This window comes from Fusarium musae, chromosome 5 (genome assembly GCF_019915245.1).
Source record: "Fusarium musae strain F31 chromosome 5, whole genome shotgun sequence".
NCBI classification, from domain to species: domain Eukaryota; kingdom Fungi; phylum Ascomycota; class Sordariomycetes; order Hypocreales; family Nectriaceae; genus Fusarium; species Fusarium musae.
The window spans coordinates 1,219,963-1,243,054 of NC_058391.1; the positions used below are offsets into that span (position 1 = coordinate 1,219,963).

Here is a 23,092-nt window from a genome sequence, read left to right on the forward strand (position 1 = left end):
AGTTTTTAACTCATTGCGTGTGGTATAGCATGACATGAGTTCGATCTGGTGATTTAGATCGAGTTCCGTGAAGCAATAGGCGTTTGGTGTTCTGCACATCACATCATCACAGCGTTCAGAGCTTTGGCGTATTATATTCGAATCAAACGTCCCATTTCGACGCTCAACCTCCCAATCTCACAATGTACAATAATGTTGCCTCTCCAATCATCTTATCACAAGCCGAAGAGGTCTTCGTTTCCCGATATCTTAAGTTTCCATTCCTGTTCTTTCCCCTTTAAGCCTCCGCCTTAGCATCCCGCTCCGCCTTGCGCGCTCGCTTCTCAAGCAGCAGAGCCTTTCGTTCTTGTAGAGTAGAGGTTTGGCTGTCGTCAACGCCCTGCAGCCAGTATCCGAAGCTGGCGCCGCCGGCCGCATATACGGGGTACACCCAGAGGGAGGACTTGTTGAAGAATGGGCGCATCTCGATACCCATTTGCCAGAATCGAGCGCCGAGGCCTTTTTCTCTACTGTTAGTGTCCGAATCTCTTTGTCCGTCGCCTGTGTCTCGTCTCCAATTGCTCATGTCGTATGCTCGGGTGTTATGGGCGGCCGAATTGGCTCAAGTATGTGACATACCGAAAAGGCTCCAGAAGGCGATGCGGTGGACCATGATGGGCAATTGACCGTCGAGTACTCGGGATTATGGAGTGGAGAGGTTTCGTGGAGGAGAGGTTCGCTCGGAATGCGAGTGGGAGCGTTCGTTATCGAAAGGTGAGGTCGTGATCTTCAAGATCCATCCCAAGCTCACTGCAATTGGAGTCGAATTGATTGGTCACGATTATGATCACGTGCGACCTCGTCTCACAACTACCCTGTACCTGACGTATCTCTTATATGTATCTAGGTATTGAACGGGTTTCTCGCAATTTATGAATAATAGAAAAAGTCTCGTGCCAAAGCATTGCCAAATTTCTCTCGGTCACTATTTAGACTGCGAGTATCATCGTGGGAAGAACGTTTCCACAGAGCTCGGTATATGAATCTTACTAGCAAACTATAAGACAGCAAGATCATCTCATTGCGAATATTCCATAAGTTGCATCAATATTACGAAACAGAAATCATGAGGTGTGTGTACCAGACCCTGTATATAATACTGGAAGAATCTAAAGTCTACATCAAGTCTAGTGTCTTAATTACGGCCATAACCATCAGAACAACCAGAGAGGTGATATCCCAAGAAGCCAAAAGTCTCAAAACTCCCCGCTATGCCATGATAAAACAATCATCAGTCTAGCAAGCTTCGTCCCAATTGACCTGGGTAAGGTGGTGGTGCACCAGACGGAGGTGGTGCAATCGTGGGTGTTTCGCTGCGAGACCCAGCATTTGCAGTCCATTGGACCGCTCTGGCCACGATTTTGGGGAAATACTGCTGAATAAAAGATTCGCTAGCATCGTTAGCATGATACTATTGGACGACATGGGGTAAACTTACGTATAGTAGCTGTGATCAGCATTGTGAAGCGACACGAGATTGTGTGCAAGTTCGTGTGCCAGAACCACCCACCACCAGGTAGCAGCCTCTGCCTTGGCTTGCCCGCTTCCTCCAGCGATTTGCGCGGCGTGCAACTGTAAGAAGAACCTGAAGTTACAGAAGATACTGCCTCCGGTGTTGAAAGCAATAGTGCCGCCAGCCTCGTCATAAAAGATGTGCAGAACTTTAGGTGACATAGAGTAGGTATTGCCCACCTCAATCAACATACTGGAGAAGACATTGAGATTATTCAAATGTTTCGACAAGAAACTCCCTGGGTCTTTGATATCCTTGGCGAAGAATATCTTCATACCATTTGAAGTTTCTGCGATGAAAGTAATGTTATTTGCTGGCGTCTTGTCACAGTAAGTGGCCTGTTCCTTGACCTCGTTGACCTTGGGCTCTGAAAAGACACTATCAGATCCGTAAGCCCGGGTCGATTTGATGGCATTGAGCAAGTTCTGCTGCACAAGTGCAGGACTTGTGACTCTGCCCTCATCCTGTTGCGGCTTCTTGCCAATGTTGGAAGAGTTTTCGCCAGGTGCCTCGATCTCCTTAGGTCTATCCAAGAACTTGTCCAACTCTTTGTGAGACTCGTCTTCATGCTGGTCAGACTCAAATCCAAGTCGACGACCGATGTTTGCGAACAATCCCCTGCTCTTCCTAGCCTGTTGTTCAGGAGAGCGCTTTGTCTCCTCGGGTGAGTCCCAGGAACCTGGCATTGTAGGACCAAGAGGTTCTGGGATCCTGGTAGCTTCGCGTGCAGCCTCCGCCGCTTTTGCCTCAGCCCCCCATTGCTCTTCTCTCTCTTTGATCTGGCGCTGCTCCTCTTCCAGTGCCTCTCGTCTCTCTTCCTCAGCAATCCTGGCCTCGGCAGCCTTGGCCCGAAGGATACGATCGACATTGTAACCGCGATTTCTCAAACCGTAAAGATCAAGTGTGAGGAATGGCTCAAAGAATAGGTAAGCCTGCTGATTCGGGCGTTTTAGCAGCATTTGGCAGATAGCTTGCCCGATCTGGTACATGTCGGGCTTCGACTCATCAGAAACATAAAGAACCCAGCCGTTGCTGGCCTTTTCACTCGCTGCCGATCGCTTCTCCGTGTGAGTTTGATGCTGACCTCTGAGAGTCCTTCTCAAAGCCACTGAGCGAACAATGTGAACCGTAAGGTTCTTGTCCAGCCATTTTACGTCATGCTTAATAGCATCTCGTCGGTAGTTTGTGTACTCAAAGAGAAAGATCTTTGATCTCTCAACAACATGCTTGCGGAGACTGAGTGCAGCCTTTTGTTTATCACTGTGGGGCCCAATTCTGACCTCCTCCTGCACAATGCTGCTTAATTTCTGAGCACCAAGTGCTAGATAGAATTCTTCAAGCGCATCCTCTTCAGGCGCACAAATAAGGCGATCCTTGAACAATCTGTAGCTGATGATATCATCCAGAATCACTATTTGACTAGCAGAGGCAAGCTGGTATTGTCGGATAGGTTCATCCTCTTCCTCTAAGTCATCTGACTTCCCCTTAGGAGGCGCGAGTTCTTTGTATGCAAGAAGGAAGGGTGCTGCACGCATTTTCCTCCACAATTCTTTGTCTCGGTGGAGTGTTGAGGATGCTTCTGCCAAGGATTTAAGAAGATCCAGGTACTTCTCCGAACTCTGCAAAACACCGAGGAGACGAGCTGGCTCACTGCATGCCATTTGTGCAACCTCCAACTTGGTTGGCTCGCTTTTGGCACCGCATTGGAACAAGAATGCATTGGCCTCAGGGCCAAAGTCGACAAAGTCGAAGATGTCTCCATATGTAGTCGAAGCCCCAAGGTACACCCGTGAAGGACTGACATGAGTGATGGAAGATGCTGATTTCTCAGACGATCGAGTAGTCCTTGTGATAGGAACTATCGAGGCGTTACGCAGTTTGAACAGGGTATTCTCGCCGAGTTCTGTGATTCGAGAGGCGAAATAGCTGAAAAGTGCCACAGCATCCTGATGATCTTGAGGACGCGATGCCAAGAGGCGGTTTACACAGTCCACCATTGGCGGATCTCGTGCAACACCGAATTTCTATAGATATTAGCTGAGACTGTCAAGTTATAGATCAAACTTACAATAGCATGGTCATGTAGGTCTCTCCTCAAAATGTTAAACCCAAGGATAGACGCCCGCGGATTGTAAAAGCACTGCGAAGGCGGTACAAGACGGGTACTACCCTGAAGAGGCATGATTGCCTTAGGACTGCCACCGAGCTGGAAAGACCCGTACCCGTTGATCTGGTGGTTGGCGAGGAAATATGTCATAGACGAAACCCGAAGACTTTCATCGTTGCCAGACATTAGCTCAACGAGTTCAGGGACAGATGGGTAAGGCCTTAATCCAAGAGAATTTATGAATCGAGCTTCTGGGCTTCCAGGTCGATAGCTACCAGGAGGCCCTGGCCACTGGAGGATAGGTAATCGCAATGCACGCAAAGAGTCCTTAGGCTCAAATAGCTCCGAAACCTTGTAGAGCGTTGTTGTTCCCTTAGTGGACTCCATGCCCTTTGGACCAGCTTCGGCTGGGCAAAAGCGTGTCTGCTTTAGCTTGCTCAGATCTTCACCTGGAATATCCTCGCGGACAGATGCTAAATATTTGATGAGTTCCATGTGGCTCCATTTCTGGTGACCTTCACCAGACGCGTTCAACAACCTGGTAAAGATGGTCTCGAGATCTACAGTTTTGCGGACGCCAATAGTGACAAGAAATTTCTCCTTGATCTTCTCGCAACCTTGAATGACGGGAAGATCGTCAAAAAGCTTGACAATCGGGAAGAAGGACTCAGTAGGCTTTCTCATACCCTGCTTCGTAGGTACAACTGTGTTTGCTTGAAGAAGAGAAACAATGGTGGTTCTTGCGTTCGGGCTTGAGTTCTCAAAGTTCTTCGCAAGGACAGTCAAAATCTGAATGGCAAACTTGGATGATTGAGTCAAGTTCTGTTCCTCGGGCCTAGAAGAATTTGTGTCCAGAAGGAATCTCAACCATGGAAGAATTTCTAGCGGTTCCCATCCTAAAGCACGCAATTCAGCCTGCTGAGAGTTGGCAGTAAGCGCATGGGGGATTGTTGTAGGAGGAATGGGCAAGTTGGCAGGAATCCTGTTCGCGATGAGGTGATTCCGAATGCTACCGAGGGCAATGATCTCGCCTTGTTCCCCATCATCACTCATCGTGCCAACAGCTACTTCTAGCAAAGCAGATCGACTGCCAGGGTCGAGCTCACCACTCAAGCTCTTCTTGCCTGCCCAACTGATAAAGTTCATCAATTGAACTTTGTTCATAGCCTTTGTCTCCAGCTCCTTCTTCACATCTGTGACCGTGATGTGTGAAATGAGACCGAAATCTATGAGCTTTTTCACAAATGGAACACCCTTCATCTCCTCTGGTACAACGGGGATGCTGTTGACGAATTTACTCATCTCATCCGAAGCAATGCGCACATCGACTGTTTGCAACACGCCTCGTGTTGAGTAGGTCTCGATTGAGGCCTTCTTAAAGCACATCCAAAAAGCTTCCTCAATAATCTGACCAACTTGACCGCTGGGAGTTGAGTCCTCAAATGTGAAGGTCTTGTGAATGTGAAGAGCTTCTGGCATGAACTTGGCGATGACTGCGGGAGAGAATTTGGTCTCTTTTGCCATAACCTGTTTGATTCGGCTACTCAGGTCGCTCATCTCATTGGCAAAAGCAAGCCGAGTAATGATACCAGCAGCACGAAGAATTTCAAGGTTCCATGTCCTGACCCAACGAGCGTTCAAGTCGATAGCCTCTCTCTCTACTGTGGGAATCACTGAAGGCGCTGAGATATGGAGTCCAGCTCCAGTAGTCTGCATGGTGGGAAAGCCAATAAAGATGCGACCGCCCGGCTTTTTATTGGGAAGCACAGATGCAAAGACATCTGTAGCTTTGCCAAGCGCCCCCGATGTTGCGGCCTCTTGTGAAGCTTGAGTCTCATCATAAGACGAAGTTAGGATAGCGATCTTGGTTGTCTTTGGTGGGGGTTTCTTCGTCGCTCTTTCGAGTTCAGAAGCAAAGGATGAGGCTACGCTAGTACGGATGCTTGCAGAAGTCGCCCGAAGGAAGATTGTGGAGGATGAAAGCTTAGTCACATCTTCGGAAATCGTCACTTGCGCAGCATTCTCCTCATGCTGTGCTTTTGTCCTAATTCCTGCCTGTGACGCACTTGACGTAAGACGGGCAAAGAAGGATCTCAAGGAAGGAGTTTCAGGGACACCGTAGGACTCATTCTTTGTGGTGGATGTCGTAGCCTGTGGTTTCCATCCTATGGCGGCCATGTAGGACGCATCGATCTGCGTGCTTGTGCGGTCCACGCTGATAACCTTCATTAGGCCATCCTTTGTCCTCGCCTCGAGGTCGCGAGGAAGAGGAAGTTCAACACTCGGAGATGACTTTTTTCTCAGAGACAGAATCTGGTAGTCGTCAATCCAGAACTCAATGTGCTCGAGCGCAACAAAGGTCAAGCTCGTCGCGAGGAACTGGCTAACAGACAGCAAGTTCGGTAGGGGTGTGGTTGTATTCCTGTAGTCGAGGACGAAGGTTGTATGATGGGTAGCTTGATCTGCTGGAATTTGAGACTTCTTTGTGAAAAGTGCATTTCCTTTCCAGTAGAATGCCATGGCCTCATTGCCGGAGCTGACGAACGGCTCTTCGCAATCAGCGAAAACACTGTAGAAACCGACACCGAAGGCACCGATCTTCGTTTCATCGGGGTTGCCCTCGGCAATACGCTTTAGCCTTCCCCAGTCTGTTTTTGTGAAGGGTTGTCCATCGTTCTGCACGACTAATCGGCGTAGTGTATGGTTTGACAAGGTGTGTTTGAGTATCTCGGATCGGCTCGTGGTATTCGGTAGTGGCACCTGTGTTGATGGGAGAGTTTCCCATTTGACGCTGACTGTCTTTGCCTGGGCATCCGCAGCATTCTGAATCAGTTCTCGCAATGTTGTCCATTCGCCTGAGTATCGCGCAAGAACTTTGTCGATAAGAGCTCGAGTATCGACAGTAACGGCTTCCTCATCTTCGCCATCGCGGAGAGCAGCGGCTCGTAGTCTTGAATAGTCCATCGTGGTAGAGTTGGGATGGTTTATATGTGCATTATTGTGTCGACGGAAGGATAAGGGGTTGAAAGCTGTATGTCCAGATAAGGGAAAGAGACACCTTTAATCTATTATTCATTAGTAATGATACTGAGTTTAAGGAAGTGGTCTCGGAGTATAAGCAAGGCAGACAGCGACTACGTACAACGGTGAGGAGTGGCAAACGGTATTAGGCTTTATCAAACCCCGAGTATATAGGGGATGTGACAGAATCACAATAGATAGGACGCAAACGGCGCGACAAAAGGGGAGTGCGTTGAGAAATCAGAAGTCTAGTTAGGTGAGGTATGAAGATGGTTTCACCGTTCATATAATCTCAAACTTGTGGTAGTTAGAATAATACCCCGAGGCTGTTAGAGGTGGTCCCTGAAAGTGACGTTATCCACTGTCTCTGGCCAATCAAATTGAATATCGGCTCACACCATCACCATCGCGCTGGGAAGATATAGTGATCTGGGGCAGCCTCGCCGCTAAGTCCAGCTCTAATGATCATCACCGCTAGTTTCTAAGGTAGGTATTAGATTACTGGGTCTTGTACTCCAGTTTGTACCAAAGTTCGATTACTTTGAGATGGTGGATCTTAGGTTTCATTAAGTAGCATTTTTCTTTGATGGACTCGAAGAATTGACGGCGTCTCGAGAGGGGATTTGACTGAAGGCTTTGTGCGACACTATTTGTAGTATGCGTCGTCCGAAATAAAGAATCTCCGGTCATTACTGAAACTCGAAGGCTAAGTGCATTAGAGTTGCATATACGGAGTATTTCTAGGCATTTCCCAATGAACATGGCCTCGTTGAAAAGAGGATCACCGCTGCTACCCGTCGTCATGGGTCCATCCTATCAACTTAGTCTGAGTTGCCAGGGCCGTGCTTAGATCCATCCATAGAAATTTTTGATACTGAGTCAACAACAATTGCTTTGGCCGGCCGGATTCGCAGCCTAGGCAGCTCAGAATGGAACCATTCATGGTGATTTTCCCCCCGCCCCTAACAAATTGCTATGACTCGCTTCCTATCAAGGGAGCCTATCAAGGAATTGCCAAGCATGTAAAGGAAATCTGAGTAAATACTGAGGTCGTTCTTGTAGATAGTTGGTCGAAGCCGGAGTCGGAGGCCGAAGCCTTGTAAGTGAATCACTGTTTTTGCGATAGGCACGGCTGGGTGCATGCCTGAGTTGGGATTTTGCTTTTTGTACGGGGTGACAGTATTTCGAAGTGAGTCAAAATTGTGTTATATAATATATTCCATTCGCCTCTGCCCATTTGTTCAAACTCAAAACACTTGCACACACCGAAGCTGGCTGCTCAACATCACCATTTCTCGTCATCTTAGCCAAATAACAGCAAACCTCACAACAAAACAACTTCACAATGTCCAAAGGCCGTGTCTGTCTGTAAGTTCCTATGCCGTTGATGACAGGCTTCTGATATAAGAACATCCGCTAACTCTTGATTGCAGTGCTTATTCTGGAGGTACACACTTCTGACTCCTTCTCCAAACTGCACCTGGAGTGATCGAATGTGAGATTGATTGCTAACATTTCGTCAAGGTCTCGATACCTCTACTATTTTGAAATGGCTCATCCTCGAGGGCTATGAGGTTGTGGTATGTGAACCTCCTCCAGTTGCTTCTATAGGTTCAATCTGACATTCCTGCTTTAGTGCTTCCTCGCCGATGTTGGTCAGGTCGAGGACTTCGATGCTGTCGAAAAGAAGGCCCTCGCTCTCGGCGCGGAGCGCATGATCATTGAAAATCTTCAGAAGGAGTTCGTCGAGCAGATCGTTTTCCGAGCAATCCAGTGCAATGCCATCTATGAGGACCGATACCTCCTTGGAACTGCTCTGGCCCGACCTGTAATCGCTCGCGCCCAGGTTCGCGTTGCTGAGAAGTACAACTGCAATCTTCTGAGCCACGGCTGCACAGGCAAAGGCGTAAGCAAAACCCTCAGACTTTGAGAACCATCTGTTAACATGCCGCAGAACGAGTATGGCACTTTCCAACACGAAAAAAACAAATCCATAGATCACTGACAGAACCCCTTAGTCAAGTTCGTTTCGAGCTCGCCTTCAAGGCTTGCAACCCTTCCATCAAGGTCATCGCTCCCTGGCGACTCCCCGAATTCTGTGAGAAGTTTCAAGGTCGACAAGATCTTCTCAAGTTCGCCGCCGAGAACAACATCCCCGTTTCATCAACCCCCAAGGCTCCTTGGAGCCAGGACGAGAACCTCGTTCATTGCTCGTACGAGGCCGGTATTCTCGAAGACCCCGATCACACTCCTCCTAAAGACCTTTGGACTCAGACTGTCGATCCTCTTGAGGCTCCCGACAAGCCTCTCGACTTCACCGTGTACTTCGAGAAGGGTCTCCCTGTGAAGGTTGCTACCCCTGACCAAGAGGCTACCGACTCAGTAGAGTTGTTCAAGCTGCTCAACAAGATTGGTCACGACCACGGCGTTGGCCGAATTGACATGTATGTCTACTTTCACCATTCGTTTGTGGCGTAACACTATGCTTACAGTTAACAGTGTCGAGAACCGATGGATTGGACTCAAGAGCCGAGGTTGCTACGACACCCCTGGTCTCACCATCGCCCGCCTTGCTCACGTCGATCTCGAGGGTCTTGTCCTTGACTCCAAGGTCCGCAAGCTTCGAGATCAATTTGTGACTATCGAGTGGTCCCAGTGCCTTTACAATGGCATGTATTTCTCCCCTGAGCGTGAGTGGCTCGATGAGGCAATCGTTTCTGCTCAAAAGGGTGTCAACGGTCAGGTCCGCCTCCGTGCGTACAAGGGCAATGTTTACGTCCTTGGCCGATCCAGCGAGACCAGCAGCCTCTACTCCCAGGAGGATGCTTCAATGGACAGTCTTGACACCTTTTCTCCCATGGACAGCACGGGTTTCATTGCTATTCAGTCAATCCGATTGGAGAAGTATGGTGCTCAGAAGGCTAAAGACGGCCAACCCCTTAGCCAGTCTTAATCTTGTAATAGTATGAATGTAACAACAGTGGTTTGGTATGGCGTTGGGTCAGGTAGAGAGTTTAAAAAGTGCCTATGCAAGTTTCCTGCTATATGGGAGGCGCAATGAATTGACTCATTGATTTGTACGCAAGATGGATACAAATGGCGACTTGACGCTTTTCCTTGATTTCGCTGGAAGGGGTATCTCATATTCGACGGTTTTCAAGTTCAAGGCCAGAAGCGGTGGCTTTAGTCTCGACGATGAGGCTTGGGACTGGCACTACGCCTGCGTCTATCTCTCGATCTTGATCGGCGGCGCTCCCTGCTCCGATCCCTGTATCGTCGTTCGTCTTCCTCCGTACCTCCTCTTCGATGACCCTCCCGGTGGCGTCTATGACCATGGGTACTTTCCTTATCACCATCTCTATCTCTGTTTCTGTGCCTTGGTCTATCCTCATCTCGTTCCCTGCCTTCATCACGGTCGCGACTTCGGCTCCTCCTGTGTCGTCGATGGCGACGCTCGCGATCATGACCGCGATCGCGACTTCGATGTCTTCGTCGTTCTCGCCTCTCGGCATCGTCATGACGTCTTGAGTTCTCCCTCTTTTCGTTCCCAGCTTCCTCGGGAGGGCCGCTCTCCGGACCAACTTTTCTTTTACTGGGATCAACCTCTACGGCGTTCGCACCGGAAGAGTTTCGTACGGGGGGTGGCAAGCCCAGGGCTTTTGCGATAGCGTCCTCCTCAGCCTCCTTAATTTTGCGCAATTCTTCCTTTCGTTCTCTCTCTCGACGCTCCTCCTCGCTCTCGCCATCTTCGTTTGGTTCTCCAGAGTCGTCTTCCGCTTTCGCGTACCAGTTGAGATCGCGGCCTTTTTGCCAGCGTCCAACAGGTGCCTTGAGACTGTGGCCGAGATAGTTTTCGCGATGCGAAGAGCTTGCGACTTCATCCCAGCTAAAGTTGACGCCTCCTCTTGACCCGGTCTTGCGAATACTTGAAAGCAGATCCATGGCGTGTTTTTGGTGGCGGTGGCTTTAACTAGTGAGGCTCCTTTTTTATGTCGATATGTGGGTGGTTTTCTTTTCGTCGTTATGAACTGCGAAGGTTGTGAGATTGAAGGTTGGAAGTTGAAATTGATGCGCGGCACCTTTACTGAATGGGTCGCTGAGGCGGAACACTGCCGCCTTGTAACACGCTAGAAGCGGAACCCCACGCCAAATACCTAGAGCTGGAGCTTCAATACGTTTCTCGAACCTTTACACTGAACTCCGAGGAAATATCACCATCATAACTAGCACCAAATACAACAAAGGAACCTATAGTGCTAACAAAATAATTCGGACCCTTCACAATGTCGAATCCAAACGACCCCCCCCTCGATGAGATCCAATGGCGCTCTCCTATGGCGATTCAACAAATGGGCGGCCTGCACAATAACACCATCCTCTTTTACTTCGCAGAATCGCCCTTCTTTGAGCGCACGTCGAACAACGCTGTTGTATATAATCAAGCCATGAATGTACCATCGATGTATCCAGTCATCCAGACACGCGAAGCTTTCGAGACGCATCTCAACACCATGTCGGGGCTTGAGTTCAGGGTTGTTGAAGAGCCTGCTGAAACTGGCCCTGGAGCTGGTACAGGTGTATGGGTCATTCGCAAGCAAACAAGACGAAAGTCAGCATACGACGACGACGAGATTACTGTTCACGCCACATACTTCGTTGTGGGGGAGAATATCTATATGGCGCCGACTCTCAGTGCCATTCTTTCAGCAAGAATTGTATGTTCTTTAAGCAGTTGTTTTGCGAACAGTTCTAACCTCACTGTTATAGTTGACGATATCTTCGCAAGTTACCAACGCCGTGACAACTGCTGAGTCAGTCAGAAAATGGGGTCCCTCTATGGGTAACTTTTACCAGCTCCCATCAGCCAAGACATCAACAAAACCAAGGATCCAGAACTCTGCAGCGGCGACCCCAATGCCTGTATCGGATGAAGCTAGCAAAGTTCCAGCTGCCCATGCAGCAGCCGCGCAGAAGGATGATGAGAAGTCACTAGAGAGGCTTGCAGAAGAGTCTTTCATGATTCACATGAAGTACGGGGGCGAATACATTGACGAGAACCCTATCACAGGTCGCCCAGGAGAGTTCCACCTCACAACAACAGGCCGCAAACCACCACAAATCGCAAGGACGGATGGGCCCATCAGGAGTATTAATGCGCCGACTATCAATACAAAGATCGATGATAAGAAAGAGAGCAAGGAGAGTAAGGAGAGAGCACCCAAATCAGCGACTGCTCCCAAGCCTAAGCGTAAGAAGAGCAAAATGGCAAACTCTACTAGCACACCAGCTGCGTCTTGAGTTATTATCCAGCAGGAGCATGGCGTTTACCTGGGGAAAAGTGATGTTTTTAGTCTTTAAACAGGAATTTGATACCCCAATACAGCTCATTATTGTGCCCTTGTCATGGATCTCTTTTAATGCTCTTAACTGATAGTATAACCCCCATCGACTGACAATGCAGCACCTTGAATGAAAGAAGCCTTAGGACTAGATAAGAACAAAATAGCATCTGTCACTTCCTGTGGGGTTCCTTTTCTTTTCATGACGTACAGACGTACGGCCGGGTCATCTTCTGGAACATTAGCCGTCATAGGAGTTCTGCGATGTCAGTATGGACACAGAGAGATCAAAAGACAACTTACTCAATAACTCCAGGGCAAACGCGATTAACACGAATCTGGTCTTTTGCATACTGCGTGTGTTAAATAAGAAGGTAGGGGGGTCAAGCCATTAGTCCGACTTACGTCGATAGCATCACTTCTCGTCAAACTGATGATAGCTGCCTTTGAAGCACTGTACATCGCTGTCCCAACTGTCAATCAAAATTTGAGCCTGTTCGAGGTATAACATATTCTACGAGTTTCTGGTTTCCCTACAAGGCCAAGGTTGCTTCCAACATTGGCAATGGAACCTCTAAACCCAGGCCGTCCATCATGAGTAACTCCAGCATCTTGACTGATCATATGTTTTAGTTCTTCTCTGGCAAACAGCCACAGACCACGGAAGTTGGTATTGATGACATGATCGAACTCTTCAGGGGTTTCTTCATGACTCTTCTTTGTTGGGCCGTAGATTCCATTCCAGAGTCATTGTGAGTAGGAGTCAAAGTAAAACAGCTTATAGACATACCACTACAGTTGATGGCATAGTCAATGCGTCCGAAATGCCTGATAGCAAGTTCCATGTTCTTGCCAACTTCATAGGTGTCAAGATTATCAACGTGTCTGATGAACACATCTGGATTTGCATTTCCGCTTACAGTTTTGATGGCCGCCTTAGTAGCGTTCAGACCTGTGCTGTCTTTGTCAAACAAGGCGAGCCTCCGACACCCTTCCATGGCAAATGATACAGCGACTTGACTTCCAATACCTTGTATCATTAGATGAGGTAGCTATCTGGAGCAATGGATCATACCTGATCTGGCGCCAGTGACCAAAGCCACGCATGGGATTGGATTTTTCAGGCATATCAATGGTTAAGTTGCCCGATATCACAGAAGTATATGACCGCAAACGCATAATTTTAAGTCTTACGAGCCCAATTGAAGCCGTGTTCTCTGAAGTTCTCATCTTATAGCATTATGCTGCATAATAACATCGAGATCACCCAATCACACAACACGTTTACTGCAGAGACTCAGAACGAAAACATCTAATACATGAAATCCCATTTTCTATGAAACACGAGGTATCCTGTCTATTTCAAGACTAAATTATCGAAAACATCTTCCATATCTGCAACCTCTACTCCACAACCCATCCTTTGCCAGGAACCTTTCTCTGCTTCACCTTCTTCGCGGGGAGAGGCCATCCTTGACCACCAGTGCTCTCGGCTCTCAAATATGGAACCACGAAGCACTCTCGTACTGTAGCTCCATCTGTACCCGTTGTAGGCTTGAGCTCCTTGATCGGCTTGCCGTAGGTGATAAGGGGCGTTCCCTTGGCCAGCCCTGCTAGTTGCCCGCCAGTTACGTCTGTAAGGGCATGCATTCTTGTCTTGGGGCGCTTCTCCGCATCAACTGATTGCGCAGCTCGCTGGAGATAAGAGTAGACGATGTACTCGGGGCATTCCTGAATGCTGATGTGGGCAAGAGGTGAGGTGGGATGGATGTATACTGCACGGTCGCTTTCAACCTCCCTCCCAGCGTGGATAGGAATCAAGGGGATATATGGAACATCGATAGACCGGCGAGGCTTGCGGAATTGCTCAGGGGGGTTGGGCGTAAGATCTGCTCGAATAGCAACCTGATCCACGAAGCCGGCCGCGACCATTTGCTTCAGGGCAGCGACCTGCTTGGGGGATGGGGGTTCCAGCTTGTCCTGGTATTTCAGGTTGGTAAAGGCCGAAACATTTGTCCTCAACAATTCTGTGATTTGTCTTCGCAGCTGCTGTATTTCTTTAAGCACCTTGTATCGTACAAAATGACTCTCACACCATTCTTCTGTAGGCTCATGAGCAAATTCACCCACGACTTGCAGAAGTTTGATAGCATCGGATTTATCGTCTAGGTAACAAAAGTTCTTGTGAACCTCGTTAAACATCTTTCGCACATTGGCTTGACGATCTTCTGCAATGACGTCTGATGTTGTACGAATAACGGTATCATCCTTCGCTGCGAGGGCAGGAATCGCTTGGTTCTCAGGAAGGAAAATTTCGGCGGCTGATAAACCAGCAACAAGAGCAATTGTGTAGTGAATACAGTCATGAAGATGGCCAACCAACAATATGCGCGCAAACCTAGGAGACAGGGGGAACACAGACATTGTTTGACCAATTTGCGTAACCTGTCCTGTTGAGGAGATAGCAGAGAGATATGTTAATAGCTTCTCAGACTTAGCAAGGGCTCGTCGATCAGGTGGTGTAGGGAAGGGGAAGTTGACAACATGCTGCAGGTTCATCGCCTTGAGCTGTAGCACGATACCCTCAATAGGCATTCGCAACAATTCGGGATCTGTGAAAGGTGGGAAATCTCTCTCATATACTGCAGAGGAGTAGAGTCTGTAACAATGGCCAGGACCGGTACGGCCAGCACGACCAGATCGCTGGTTTGCGCTGGCTTTGCTGATCCATCCAATATCATAGCTCTGAACTCCACTGAGACGATCATACTGTCTCTCTTTTGACCGTCCACAGTCAAAGACGTATCGAATACCAGGAATAGTCAAACTGGTTTCCGCAACGTTGGTTGCCAAGATGATGTTTCGTGTACCCTCAGGTGCTGGCTCAAAGACTCGCATCTGCTCGCGTGTTGGGAGTAAGGAGTAAAGAGGTAAGACTCGCATCTTTAACGGTGCAACCTCCTGGTCCTCTTCGATCTGGAACTCGTCCTCGTCATCCTCATCTTCGTCATCTATGGGTATCTCATCAAAATCTTCGCCATTACGGTCATCCACGTCTCCGAATTCAATATCCTCGACCTCAATGGGAGCCTCGCTAGCAGATATCTGTACTTTGGGTCCATCCGCAGTCTTTGGACCGCCAAATGTAGCCTTTAGCTTCTTGCTAAGTTCTAGAATCTCGTTACGGCCAGTCAAGAACACAAGGATATCACCAGGTGGTAACTTCTTATGCCCTCTGCTGATCTTTCTGAAGGCCTCTTCCACGTAGTCATGCTGAGTTCTTCGGGAGAAATGAATAGTGACAGGATGTTGCCGGCCCTCAACCTCCAACACTGGCGGTGGAGTAGCAAACAGCGTCGGATTCATGGTAAGATCTTCTATCCGCAATGTAGCAGACATGATGATAAGCTTCAAAGGCTTGACCGTAGGGTCCTCTGCTGCTAGCTCTGCTCGGAGCTTAATAACTCGGCTGAGCATGCCAATCAAGATATCCGTGTTGACGCTTCTCTCATGAGCTTCGTCGATGACAATGGCCGAGTACTTCTTCAGTGTAATATCCTGAGCAACTTCTCGTAGCAAGACACCATCAGTCATGAACTTGATAGCCGTCTTAGGATCAACTGTGCCCTCAAAACGGATCTGGTAGGCCACCACCTCAGACTTATCACCAAGTTCCTCACCAACACGCTTCGACATACTGACAGCAGCGACTCGACGGGGCTGAGTGATACCAATCATACCAGGTGTTGGTGAGTCGGGCGAACCATAACCAGACTCATACAAGAACTGAGGAATTTGAGTAGTCTTTCCGGAACCTGTGGAACCGCAAACAACGACAATGTCATGGTTATGAATCGCTTCCATTATCCTTTGTTCCTCTGATACCACAGGAAGTTTTAGCCTAGCTTCCTGGACTTCTGGTATTCTGGTAACCGTTACGCTGTAAACCTTTCGATTTATATTCTGCGTCGGTTGCAGTTCCATCGGTAAGGGATCTTGCTCAGGGGCTCGGGGAACAAAATTTTCTGGCTTGGGGATTTCAAGATTTGTTGTTGTTCCCTCGATGGATTGATAACCTAGAGCTTCGTTTCGCTGTTGGTGTGCCCATGCCTTGAAAGACGATGACCTCTGTGCTTTGTTGTCGTCTGCGTCTTCCATGTCTTCATCAGACTCTTCGGGTTCCTCACTGGATTCATCATATTCTTCCTCATCGCTTTCGCTGTCATCTTCTGCAGTGTTATCCTTATCAACCGAGTCGTCGCTGAAACCATTCCACTCGTCGCTATTGCTATCACTTGCAACACTGTCGGCTTCTTCAGACTCGAGCTCAAATGGCGTTTCGACTGGCGCCAGGGAGAATTTTGACTTGACTCCACCTCGTTTTTGACGCTTTTTGATCACCGGTCGTCCTTCGTCGTCGACCTCGAGCGGTCTCTTCAGACCCGAGCCAATTGTTGGTGCAGAGGTTTCTGTTTTCGGTTGGTCCGACTCTTTGGATGTGAGCGCGGGCGTGGGCGCAGGAGTTGGTGTGGGCTTGGATGGTTTCTGTTCGTCGGGCTCAGATTCTTCACTCTCATGGCTCAAGATCTCTTCATCCGCGTTAAGCTCTCTTCTCTTCTCAAGAAGAATCTCGCTTCTCTCCTCCTCACCACCCTCTAAACCAGCTTTCTCCTCTCTCATAGCCCGCCTCAATGCCTCTTTCTTGGTTTCGCGACCCTGGCCAAGGACTCGGCTGCTCGAAAACAAGGTTGTGTCGATTTGTTGCTCAGCAAGTTTGGCCATCAACTCGCGGGACTCATCCTTGCGCAGCTTGCCCTCGATGTATTTCTCTAATCGCTTGGCCTTCTTTCCGCTCATTTTCGCGCCTTCTTGGCGGAGTTCTGCCTTCATCTGTGCCTTTCTGGCCTCACGATCAGCCTTGGCCGTCGGCAGGAGAATCTCCTGGTTTGGGTTGTCCTGGACTTCATGCTGAGCATTCTCCTTGGCTCGTTCACGGGCGAGGACTTTATGCTTGCGTTGACGAGGAACGTATTTGGCCATTTCAAATTAATTGTCTAGCGAATTGACAATGAATTTTGCGAAAATGGCATGAAATATTGATACGTTAGAGGATCAACCCAAGGCGCAGATACGACAATGAATTTCATGAAATTTTGGGATCAAAGTCGTTCTGCCGTGAATTACCGCCAGAATCTGGACCTGTTTTAGGTATAGTGCGGGGTGGTGGGGCCGCCTAGCTCAGCGACATGGAACGCCTGAACCTACCTAGCCCAGTAGCTCGAAGCTTTCAAAGCTACAGCTAAACTCTACTCAAGCAAAATACTTCTTCAAAAATGGCGACTGTTGATGTTAGGGAAGACTTTTTTCCTTCGAGATCTAAAGAGGTTTCAGGTCTCGTGAATGGCATAGCTACAGAGATTACATACACAAGTTTCGCTGATAAGATACTCATCACTATTTCACAAGAAGGTCGACTTTCACAATGGGTAATTGAGTACTCCGAGTCTTCAAGCTCTACCATAGCTGACATCGTGACAGATACAAGTCCCCTTAACAGGATCGTCATCTGGAGTTGTTGAGATGAATCTTCCCAGCTCAAGCAAAGGCCTTCTTCCATCAACACATCTCACACCAACAACGCTATTTGGCGGAGGGGGTGAGGAGCGTGAAACTCTAGGTCAACTTTATGCAGCACAGATTGCCAGCCAAATTTGTCTCAGATCGCCTGATGACCGACGAATACTGGTCCTCGGACTTGGGCTTTCCAAAACAGACCTGGAGCGTGAAGCTTTCTTTGATCTTTTAGAGCTTGCCCAAAAAGTGTACTCGATTTGAGCTCTGCCCCGCGCTTGAGGTCTTCAGAAAACCATGGTTTTGCTCAACGAATTTGAGAGTCTATGTTGCCAAAACCTCGCCGATGCTACCCACCCCATTGCTCTCACTGGGCAAATCCTCCTCCGAGGCGAGTAGCTCTGCCGCCGTGATGTCAGCCCCGCCGCCGGATGTTGTCTCAAGGGTACGACTGTGCGATGGTGAGGTTTTTCACCATTCAGGCGAATGGCAATGCTTGTAGTGAGCTTGGTATAGCTTGCGCATGCTTCTTGTTCAGGGATGTGGTGGAGGTTGAGGTCAAAGCCGAATTGGAGTTTTGTTAGTTCGATGCCATATCGCATGGTCTATGTATTTCGATTACTTTAATCATCATAGAGGAGCACATAAGCATCGAGCCAAGAATTCTCAATCCCAACTGCCTGTCTCAACGAGTGAAGGGTCTGCAAACTTCAGGGTAATTGCAAGTCTAATAGAGAACTATCGTCAAGTGCGCTCCGAGGTGTTGGCTGTCGAAACATATGAACATGATGTATATCCTATGGCACCATGTTGATCATGCTGGCAATATTTTTGGTAGAAATATCCCCGTCTCCAGTCACGCTGGTCACTGGAAACTAAAACTCTTTTAACGTTTAATAAAATAATCAGTAATATAATAAAAAAGTACCGGATATCTGTTTACGTCCATTCCTGCCATAGTAGACCTCCGCTAATCATGTAGCAGTCTTCCTTATTTGTACTCTGATGTATGATGGGGAAATGGCAAACGTGTGGCTCTGTTTCTTAGCCCGTGCTTCATGGAAAGTGAACTCAGCAAAGGTTTTACTTTTATAAACGGCGGTTCAGCCATCCATTGAATCATTCCTTGGAGATCTCAGTAGCAAGTAGAGGTGTCAGAGCAGAAACAAAAACTGAATAGTGAATATTTCAAGTATGTAAGTGCAACATTACCTTGGAGCCGGTTAGTGTATGTAGTTGAGCTCCACCTATGCACGTGCCATCCATGTCAATGAACAAAAACGCCCTTTACTTTGTCGACTCACGCGAACTCGGGTCGTCGGAGAATCCTGATACGAATGTCAGGGCTGCCGATATATACCGAGGTTTATGCACCTGGGAAAAGAAGGCACTGTATTATGCGACTGTTCCTTCATAACCATTGACCTCTAAACAAAATATCTAGTATTATTTACTGTTTCTCCACTCCATCGCAATGTTCAGTCGACTTGCTCGATGTTCAGGGTAATTTGATACTCTCACAACTCTACCAACCATGCTAATCACTCTCTTATCCACAGCACCAGGCTTTTTAGCCGTCCTGGTCCTTTGAGCGCCGCAGTCTATGGAAAGAAAACGTACAGTCTGGGCTCCATGCTATCCCAAGAAGCCAAAAGGAGGCAAAGGGAAGCCCAATCAGAGATGGGGATAATCGAAAAGCCCGCCCACAAAACAACTATTCAACGTACAGAAACATCGCAGATCCGCATGGAACGCCGGGCCTTGGATGGCAAAAGTACCACCGAGTATCGTACCTTGTAAGTGAAGCTGCGCTTATGAGATTGAGGCTGCTGACATTTGGCCTTGGGAAGTCCTAACATGTGGTTACGGTGAGTAGACGACCACTCTTAATCACTTGCTCAACGCTCATGGGGTTCTAGAGATAACTGCCAGTGCAGCCAATGTGTTAACCAGGATACAAAGCAAAGGAATGTTGAGACTTTCAAGGTGGGTGACTACTTACTTCTACGTCACATTGGGTGCCATGCGGCTAAACCGATACACGAGTTAGTTGAGAGAGGAGGATCTCAAAGTCGTTGATTTCAAAGAAACAGAGGACAAGCTCCATATTAACTGTAAGAGCCGAGTTGATTTTGGGTGGCGCTATCGATAAATACTGACTGCCATCAGGGTCTGATGGCCACGAGAGCCAGCATCCTCTGTCATACCTCTCCTGCTGGTTCAAAGGAGCGTACGCCGAAGAGTTTGGTAAAGATCAGTAAGCTCGTCACCACTACCCTGCTTGCAATATCGAGATCCCTAATAGTTTATAGTATGATCCGATTGTGGGACTCATCCATTGAGACTCATCCACCCTCAGTTCCTTACAACCAATTCTTCGTCGACCACGGTTGGGAAGCTATCGGTGAGCTTACAAAAAAGATTGTAGGGCATTTTGAACCCCATAACCATGATGCAATAGCTTATGCATCCTAGCGTATTCACGGCTTCTGCTTCGTAACAGATGCACCAGTCTATCCCGAGTCCACAGAAGATCTCCTAAAGCGCCTGGGTCCGATCAGAAATACACATTATGGCGGCTTCTACGACTTTACGCCAGATCTTGCTATGGCTGATACAGCGTACACGAACCTCGCTCTGCCAGCCCATACAGACACTACATATTTTACCGAGCCTGCAGGCTTACAAGCATTTCACTGTCTCTCACACGAGCCAGCTCCGGGTGAAGCGCTTGAGGAAGGGGAGTCTTTAGGCGGAGAGTCACTCCTTGTTGACGGCTTCAAAGCTGCTGTAACTCTAAGAAAGGAGAACCCTTGGGCTTTCAAAACTCTTGCCCAAGTCGAGCTGCCATGGCATGCAAGCGGTAACGTAGGAATCTCTATCTCTCCAGATAAAGTGTATCCTGTCATTGAACAGGAGGGAGGTGGGCATCTGAAGCGAATTCGTTGGAATAACGACGATCGTGGTGCTGTGAATCCCTACGACGCCAAGAACTGGTACGCCGCGGCTCGAGTGTGGAATGAGATATTGCGCCGCAAAGAGAATGAATATTGGTTCAAGTTAGAACCCGGAAAGATCGTCAGTAAGTGGAGAGATGCCTTGCCGAAATAACAGTAACATATTGACCTTTTCTAGTCTTCAACAATTGGCGAGTTTTGCACGGCCGAAGTGCGTTCAAGGGTATTCGGCGAATCTGCGGCGCCTACAGTAGGTCTTTAATCAATGCTCTGAACTTTACATAATGGCTGACCTTTCACTCAACAGTCCCTTATGATGACTTTGTGTCTTGCTACCGGGTGACAAACACCCCAGGAGGTCGGGTCGCTGGACGCAGCTACAACAACAGAACGAGGATGGGTTTCGGTCGGGGCAAGAACTACAAAGAGATTACTGAAGCTCCCAAACAAGAAGCGCCTGCCATAGAGAAAAGTTGAAGAAGCCTGGTAAACAAGGAAGCGATTCGATTTTAGCTGGATGGCTGTTGAAATGGTTGGCGCCTTACCAGTAGGACTCATGAAGCAGAACTCGAGTCGCATAACTTCCCGGCTGTAGCAGGTTGTGTCCGTGTCATTTAATATTAGACAGATAGAGGCTTCATTTTACCCGCGATAATCGCCAGCCTGAATGCAGACGAGGTTATGTTAATGGCGGGGAACGCTTTAACCCCGCGAAATCCATTCAGCCACTTGACAGACTCATCCCGGCGAGATATGGAAAATTGATCAGAGCTGAATGGACAGTAACAGGGCCGATAATGAACATCCGCGCCCTGACAGAAATAGCAATCACACTAGAGGTATTTCTCCACGAAGTTGCTACAGCGTATCACAAAACATCAAGTCTTACAACGGCTAATCTGTGAACGGCGCCTGTTCATAGGTGCGCCAGATGGTGGAGACGGCTTTGTGCCTTGCTGACCTCCAGACCTCAAGGTAATACAGTGCGCTGGGTCCACCGAAGGGACCAGGGCTGTGGAAGATCTTGGTCTGTTGTGTTTGGTTCGTCGATAAAATGTCGCAAAATGAGGATAGATATTCAATTGGGAGAAGAGCCGAGGATGTTTGGTATTGGACAAAAGCTACAGGACTATATAAAGTATGACGGTGCCCTGCAAATATTGATTTGGGTGCATAACCTTGTCGACCCGAAGCTTATCACTCAACGCCAGGGGCTCAAGCATAGCAACATCAATCTTGTCAGAGTTCAACCTGATCCGCAATCATGGATCCTAAAACTGGTGCATTTCACCATGATAATATGGCTGTGCCAGATACTTCCAGAGTTCTTCCCCTATTCTCTCTCAAAGGTCGCACAGCTATTGTCTCTGGCGCTGGTGCAGGTATTGGCCTCGCCATTGCTCAAGGGCTGGCAGAGGCTGGCGCCAATGTGGCTATCTGGTACAATAGCAACAAGCAAGCGCTTAAAGAAGCAGAGAAGATCGAAAAGAACTACGGTGTCAAGTGTAAGCCAGCTTATCCCTTTTCAATAGCATCGTGACTTATGAAGTGCCAGGCCGAGCATACCAAGTCAATGTTATCTCACCCGAAGCAGTTGACAAGGCCATCAACGACATTATCACCGACTTCAATGGTCGTCTAGATGTGTTTGTGGCCAATTCTGGTATTGCCTGGGAAGACGGGCCCTTCATCGACGGGCCTACTGAGAGAGCTCGCCGTGTTATGGAGGTCAACGTCGATGGTGTTATGTGGTGCGCCAAGAGTGCAGGAGCACATTTCCGAAGACAAAAGAAGGAGGGCACAACGCTGGATGGAAAGAAATTGACCAATTTTGTGGCGGGCAGCTTCATTGCTACAGCATCTATGAGTGGAAGCATCGTCAACATCCCCCAATTGCAGGCAGTATACAACGCTTCAAAGGCAGCTGTAATTCACTTCTGTAAGTGTTATATCGTTTGCAGAACTGGGCTTCCACGACTAACTATAAGCTTTTAGGTAAATCCCTAGCTGTGGAGTGGACAGGCTTTGCTCGTGTCAACACTGTATCACCTGGATACATCAAGACCGAGATCACAGATTTCATCAGCGAGGACGTCAAGACCATTTTCAAGGAAAAGACGGTTGCTGGGTGAGCCTGGACTGACATCGAAATTTCACTTGCTGCTGACTAACATCATATCTAGACGTCAAGGCGAAACTGGAGAGCTCAAGGGAGCCTATCTGTACCTGGCTAGTGATGCCTCATCCTTTACCACTGGTCATGACCTGGTCGTTGATGGTGGTTACTGTGTTCCCTAAAGGATATAGACTGTTCGCAATTGAGCATTCATGCCACGTCATGTTTGGGCAACAAGACTAGCTGCCTACCTATGCATTGGCACAAGGGAGTTTGGAGAGCAGATATCAAAGGTATCGCATTGAATATGAATACATATGTCAACGTTGTTTTGGCAGCTGCCCTCAGACTTGACAGAGGTCAGACAATATGCTCAGAGTTAGCATCCTGAGCCAGAAACGCCAAGATGGCTTTGTCAGGGAATGACCA

At 48.3% G+C, this 23,092-nt stretch overlaps 9 protein-coding genes across 9 annotated transcripts; 5 read left to right on the forward strand and 4 right to left on the reverse strand.

Annotated features, from left to right (window-relative positions):
- Positions 1-277: 277 nt before the first annotated feature.
- J7337_006764 (uncharacterized protein) lies at positions 278-652 on the reverse strand (the record flags this gene model as incomplete). Its single annotated transcript, XM_044824423.1, has 2 exons — positions 278-498; positions 619-652. 2 exons carry the CDS (start codon positions 650-652, stop codon positions 278-280), a joined length of 255 nt encoding a protein of 84 aa, XP_044680080.1.
- Positions 653-1,473: 821 nt separating this feature from the next.
- Positions 1,474-6,623, reverse strand: J7337_006765 (uncharacterized protein; the record flags this gene model as incomplete). Its single annotated transcript, XM_044824424.1, has 2 exons — positions 1,474-3,576; positions 3,621-6,623. 2 exons carry the CDS (start codon positions 6,621-6,623, stop codon positions 1,474-1,476), a joined length of 5,106 nt encoding a protein of 1,701 aa, XP_044680081.1.
- Positions 6,624-8,025: 1,402 nt separating this feature from the next.
- On the forward strand, positions 8,026-8,610 carry ARG1 (argininosuccinate synthetase; the record flags this gene model as incomplete). Its single annotated transcript, XM_044824425.1, has 4 exons — positions 8,026-8,048; positions 8,114-8,127; positions 8,205-8,260; positions 8,317-8,610. The coding sequence occupies 4 exons, from the start codon at positions 8,026-8,028 to the stop codon at positions 8,608-8,610; spliced, it is 387 nt and encodes a 128-aa protein (XP_044680082.1).
- Positions 8,611-8,625: 15 nt separating this feature from the next.
- On the forward strand, positions 8,626-9,633 carry J7337_006767 (uncharacterized protein; the record flags this gene model as incomplete). Its single annotated transcript, XM_044824426.1, has 3 exons — positions 8,626-8,639; positions 8,678-9,124; positions 9,180-9,633. The coding sequence occupies 3 exons, from the start codon at positions 8,626-8,628 to the stop codon at positions 9,631-9,633; spliced, it is 915 nt and encodes a 304-aa protein (XP_044680083.1).
- A 230-nt stretch (positions 9,634-9,863) lies between these two features.
- Positions 9,864-10,622, reverse strand: J7337_006768 (uncharacterized protein; the record flags this gene model as incomplete). Its single annotated transcript, XM_044824427.1, has 1 exon — positions 9,864-10,622. The coding sequence occupies one exon, from the start codon at positions 10,620-10,622 to the stop codon at positions 9,864-9,866; it is 759 nt and encodes a 252-aa protein (XP_044680084.1).
- Positions 10,623-10,963: 341 nt separating this feature from the next.
- Positions 10,964-11,978, forward strand: J7337_006769 (uncharacterized protein; the record flags this gene model as incomplete). The annotated part of the gene is made up of 2 exons (XM_044824428.1): positions 10,964-11,395; positions 11,448-11,978. 2 exons carry the CDS (start codon positions 10,964-10,966, stop codon positions 11,976-11,978), a joined length of 963 nt encoding a protein of 320 aa, XP_044680085.1.
- Positions 11,979-13,423: 1,445 nt separating this feature from the next.
- Positions 13,424-17,059, reverse strand: J7337_006770 (uncharacterized protein; the record flags this gene model as incomplete). Its single annotated transcript, XM_044824429.1, has 1 exon — positions 13,424-17,059. The coding sequence occupies one exon, from the start codon at positions 17,057-17,059 to the stop codon at positions 13,424-13,426; it is 3,636 nt and encodes a 1,211-aa protein (XP_044680086.1).
- A 2,844-nt stretch (positions 17,060-19,903) lies between these two features.
- J7337_006771 (uncharacterized protein) lies at positions 19,904-21,024 on the forward strand (the record flags this gene model as incomplete). Its single annotated transcript, XM_044824430.1, has 4 exons — positions 19,904-20,014; positions 20,066-20,672; positions 20,726-20,797; positions 20,855-21,024. The coding sequence occupies 4 exons, from the start codon at positions 19,904-19,906 to the stop codon at positions 21,022-21,024; spliced, it is 960 nt and encodes a 319-aa protein (XP_044680087.1).
- Positions 21,025-21,811: 787 nt separating this feature from the next.
- On the forward strand, positions 21,812-22,845 carry LXR3 (L-xylulose reductase; the record flags this gene model as incomplete). The annotated part of the gene is made up of 4 exons (XM_044824431.1): positions 21,812-22,052; positions 22,103-22,486; positions 22,543-22,675; positions 22,731-22,845. The coding sequence occupies 4 exons, from the start codon at positions 21,812-21,814 to the stop codon at positions 22,843-22,845; spliced, it is 873 nt and encodes a 290-aa protein (XP_044680088.1).
- Between the last annotated feature and the right edge of the window lie 247 nt (positions 22,846-23,092).